Below are 5,228 nucleotides of genomic sequence, written 5' to 3' on the forward strand. Positions count from 1 at the left end.
CAGAACACTGTTGTACAGGCCTGCTAACCTAACAGCTGTAAATAAGCTAAACATTCCTTTATTTTTCAGTGACAACAAACTTAAACGTAAACTGCTAAATTCTAACAATGAATTCAAGAAATTTGTCTGTTTAATGACAGATTTTGAGAGTTTTTTTTTTTCTTATTGAACAATACAGTTTAGTGTTAGGAGAATTAGACCTGAACTGTAGGCAAACAATATGTTTGGCTTTTCAAATGGACTCTTGTTGCCCTAAATGTGCAGCAGATTCAGATGAAAGAAGCAGAAATATTAAAATGCACATCGATTCAATAACGCCTGACAATTGAGCTTTWACAGTAAGCTGCAGATAAGGAAAGTTTATGTAATATTTGGAATGGAATTTGCAAGCAAGATCAATTTGGAAAGGGCTTGGATGAGCTTTCCAACTGCACGCCATTTCCAACCGTTATGCCTTTATTTTTGTTTGCAAAATCTCTCAGTCCTTTAAGAACCATACAGAATGTCAACATGGTGGAGAAATGAAGTTCACTTTAAAAAAAGATTAAAAGTGTACACCTAAAAAGACCACTTGAACTTCTCTGTACTTTCCAGATATTAATATTTTCATTCATAAGCAGTCTGCCAGCAATGAAACTAAATCCAGYTTTAGTTACATAACTACAACATCCTTTTTTTTCTTAAAGTGTAAAATGGTTCTGGAGTCRGAAGGGCAGAACAATTGTGGACTCCTACCCTTAACCTTATGAAAAGTAATACGACTATGTCTTCAGGGAGCAAGAAAAAAACATATAAAGGGAGTGTGCTGGATTTATCAAAACAAAAAACAGTTTCAACTAGACATGGGTTTTTACGATGTAAAAACAAGTGTGCATTGCCATGTAGCATGGCTTTGACTGCAGTATTGGACTTGCTGAATGAACTTTGACCAAGTTCAAATATGTTTTCTATACCAGCTTGTGCCTGTCACATCAGCAGGTGTTTTTAATTAAGGTAATTGTGTGACAAGATGAAGTTTAAAGAGATAAAATTTTTGTTTAAGTTGTGATAGCTGGGTTTTGAACCCTGATCTCCCACATGAATGTCCATGACCTAGACCATTAGACCAATGGAGTTGTAGCAGAAGGTGGTGGCAGGATTTGGTTTGTATGTGTGCAGAAAGAGGCCACATTGCCAATACAATTATTTACACAAAAATGCATAATATTACAACAATAGAGCAGTATTAAGATATTATTATAGTAAAACATCAAAATACAATCATATTAGTATTGTAAACACTGAACTATTGAGATTAAAYATAAAAAAATCTATGGTGCAGTACCAAGTTGAGTACAGCTGGGGGCAGTATTGGACCANGGCTTTGCCTGCAGCATTGGACTTGCAGAATGAACTTTGACCAAGTTCAAATATGTTTTCTATACCAGCTTGTGCCTGTCACGTCAGCAGGTGTTTTAATTAAGGTAATTGTGTGACTATATGAAGTTTGAAGAGATAGATTTTTTGTTTAAGTTGCCGTTAGCTGGGTTTTGAACCCTGATCTCCCACATGAAAGTCCATGACCTAGACCATTACACCAATGCAGTTATGGCTGAAGGTGGTGGCAGGGTTTGGTTTGTACTGTATGTGTGCAGAAAGAGGCCACATTGCCAATACAATTATTTACACAAAATGCATAATATTACAACAATAGAGCAGTATTAAGATAATATTATAGTAAAACATCAAAATACAATCATATTAGTATTGTAAACACTGAACTATTGAGATTAAATATAAAAAATCTATGGTGCGGTACCAAGTTGAGTACAGCTGGGGGCAGTATTGGACCAATACAAGGCTCCATTGACTGCCATTATAATTCATTAAACATTAATATTTCATAAACTATAAGTTTTACAGGCACCAAAAGGCATAGCCATCATTTGGCACAGGAGCTTTACAGATATAAATTACAATGGCAGCTCTAGGACAAAGTATGCAGGAGGAGAAGCAAGGCAAAGTTGAGATGACTTGGATGGAAAACRAATCATAATAGTGTGCATTGCATTGGCAATGCACACTGAATAGAATTCAATAAATAAAAGAGGCCTCTTTCAGGGCAAATAAGAGTTAAAGGTTTATTAAATTTGTGGAGCTTAGGAAAAAAATGTAAAGATAGATAAATAAACCTTGAATTGCTTGCWAAAAATTGCAGTAGTTTATAAATGGGTTGACGTGAGCAAGTTAATAACAATTTCATTATTATACTGGTATGATTATAGCTCATAAGTAAAGTTTTGTCAACCAAAATAACTGATGTTTAAAATCAGCGCATTTTCCTTAATCATACATCTGCCTCCAAGATGGAAACTTGGAGACAGGAAATTTAAAAAACCAAAAACTGATTGTAATGCTCTTGTGGGTGGTTAGGTTTGTGATGGCTTAATTTAAATGCGCATTAAAGGAAGGAAATAAACAACGGGACCACCTGTGAACGCTTCAGCACATCTGCAGGCTAGTCATGTTTTAAGTCTGCACACTCACGCACGAGGAAGAAGAAAGGCAGGGGATCCCAATCAGTCACTGAGATGACATCACAGCCTGCCAGTGGTAAAGTACAGCCAAACAAGGGAGTCCCCCACATCATTCCCCTCCCTCCCTCCCTTCTTAATGTTCTGCAGAAAGAACAGACGTGCTGGAGCATGTGGCTCTCATTAGTTCACAGAGTGAGTCCCTTTTATGGGGGGGTTCACGAGTGCACCCACACATGCACAGGCACACTTTAGCTGCGTCTCCACAGTGATCAGCTTTTACTGCCTCGGCTAGAGGAAATGCCGAACTCAGAGCTTCGGAGCTGCTCCAACAGAGGCACACACACACACCGCTCTATTCTAATCCTCTGTCCGGCCCCGACGGAAAGCCTCTCATCCTAACACTCAGCCATTTCCCTCTGTCCTTTCTCTCCTCTCCCCATCCTAGTATTTCCCTCTCCCTTTCACCTCCACTTTCTTTCGCTCCACCGTCCCTCCTTCGCCGCCTCTCCTTCTCGTTTGGGATTCACCTCCCTCKCCCCGTTCGATATCGGTGCCAAACGCACTGACAGACAGCAGAGGTAAGTGCTCGCTTTTGGTTCGCACTTGGCTTTTAATGCACTTTGAGTTTTAGAGCGTTTACGATCAGGAGCTGCTGACGGTCAGAAAGAAGCTGCTCCTCGTCAGATGTGTTTTTGTACTCTAAAGTTGTGACAGTTACAGCGGTGTGCCGGTGTACGGTGACAGCTGCTGTGCACATGTTACGCAATAAAGTGTGTACTTCTATGCATGCAAATTTTTTTTATTGGATTCAAAGTTCTATCTTGTTCAGAGCAATAACTGACTKAAGGAAAACAACCTGTTCTTTTTAAAAATCTGTTTTCCATAACAGCACCTGAGGGTTTTATTGTTTCACATTTCGATACTAAACAGTGGAAACTGCCTTCCAGAGGGGGAAAAACTGTTGTGGAGACCTCTAGCAGGATGTTTAGAACAGTAATTGTTTCTCTTTCCCCCCCAGTCTACAGCTATTGTCACAATAGGTCAAGGCTTCCACAATACAAACATTTGTTTCATTGTAGTCCAACTGTGGTCAAACTTTGTACAAACAGCTTAAATATTTTTTTTAAAAGGAGGCATCCCGCTAACTTTTCAGTATTAGCTGAACACTTCAACAGCATATTCTTTCAAACTCAACAGTGTTTAAAGTAACAAATCTCCCACAGAATTAATAAAGAGCCTGGCAAGGGATCAGACACTAAATCAGACAGCCATCTGCGGGCCTTCGTTACAAAACAAAACAATCAATCAACCTGCAACAGACTCCCACGTGCCGTGACAGAACTCACATCTGGATGTGAGACAGACTGACACCCTCACTTCCACCATGTTCTTCTGTCAATGTGCCCCCGTCTTCCCCCCCTTTTTTCTGTCCCGGCAACCCTCTGGCCTCTGCTTCCTGTCTGTTTTTCCACCCCCGCTTCCAGAGATGAAAGAGAAGAACCCCTGGCACACGCCCGCGACCATCATCATCACTGTGATTGGTGTCATAGCGATTGTTGCCTTGGTGACGGTTGCAGTTTTGCAGAACAGGCCTGTCCTCCAAAAGTACAAGGTATGCTAGAGGAAATTCCTAAACTAATGAAGCCTCACTCCCTTTGTGGGAACAGACTGTATTAAGAACTGAGAGAAATCCTGGTCTTAAACYGACATGTCAAATTGCTCTGCGATGAGTATGACCTCATCGTGTCAGCTTGTTTTATGGACTTTGGAAATCTACAAGCAAATACAGGCAACAAAATCCAGTGTTATCATAAACGCCCTTTTCATTCTTGGTCACAAAYGTAAGCGTTTGAGTTGCATAGCTAACTAATAGGTTTGACTGAGGTGTAATTTGACAAAATGACCGTTTTCCTGTTCAAAGCTGAACGTCATTTTGATAAAGTTTGAATGAGTTTGTCTGTGGGTTATTCAGTCACTACACTTTTGGTTCCAAACAGCACACCTAGCAAAACAAAACACTTGGAGAGCTAATGACAGAAAAAGCTTAACAGAAACTCCTTTTCTCTCCCCCCCAACACCAGTATGGAATTGTGCTGGATGCTGGTTCTTCTCACACAGCTCTCTACATCTACGAGTGGCCGGCGGAGAAGGATAACAACACTGGAAGAGTGGAACAGAAATATTCCTGCAAAGTAAAAGGTGGAGTATCTAAGATGCATGCATAATTACATGTGATCTTACAGTCAAGTGTTCAAACACTAATGATCCCTATGCCAATATTTATTATAGCAAGTGTTTAAATGTTTGCAAGGTTGAACTAGGTTATGCCACGGCGCCACGAGAGGCTCAGAATCTCCGAGCCCAGGTCTTCCCAGCATGCGCTGGTCAGTGCCAGAACGTGGTTGAAACAAGGTTGTTCATAAACAAGAATGTGGAAATCAGAGGCTCGCTAATAAGCATGAAGTGTGAGGGATGGAGGGTTTGACCCTAAGCTTTAAAAGCCCCAACTGCGATATTGCAGGCCAATCAGACTGTCAGTAATAAATTCTGTCGACAACTTAAAAGTTCTTATAATTGGAACATGGTTGTGGTCATGAGGCAAAAACGATGTTCGTGAGTTCTGATTTTGTTTAAAGGGGCAATATCATGTAAAATCAACTTTTTTGAGTTTTATATCATGTTATAATGTTATACTCTCATAAAAAACATGCG

At 40.1% G+C, this 5,228-nt stretch overlaps 1 protein-coding gene across 3 annotated transcripts in view; it reads left to right on the forward strand.

Annotated features, from left to right (window-relative positions):
• Positions 1-5,228, forward strand: part of entpd1 (ectonucleoside triphosphate diphosphohydrolase 1) — a 16,843-nt gene that overhangs the window by 5,025 nt on the left and 6,590 nt on the right. The window contains exons 1-3 of one of the 3 annotated variants that reach the window (XM_014007063.1): positions 2,669-3,094; positions 4,001-4,128; positions 4,598-4,715. In XM_014007063.1, coding sequence (XP_013862517.1) covers positions 4,003-4,128; positions 4,598-4,715 — 244 coding nt within the window. In that variant the 5' untranslated portion in view covers positions 2,669-3,094; positions 4,001-4,002. Of the gene's footprint in view, positions 1-2,668; positions 3,095-3,121; positions 4,129-4,597; positions 4,716-5,228 lie in introns of those variants that run through there. The other 2 variants (XM_014007062.1, XM_014007060.1) reach the window with 2 other exon arrangements.

Source organism: Austrofundulus limnaeus, unplaced genomic scaffold (assembly GCF_001266775.1).
Source record: "Austrofundulus limnaeus strain Quisiro unplaced genomic scaffold, Austrofundulus_limnaeus-1.0 Scaffold39, whole genome shotgun sequence".
In the NCBI taxonomy this organism is placed as follows: domain Eukaryota; kingdom Metazoa; phylum Chordata; class Actinopteri; order Cyprinodontiformes; family Rivulidae; genus Austrofundulus; species Austrofundulus limnaeus.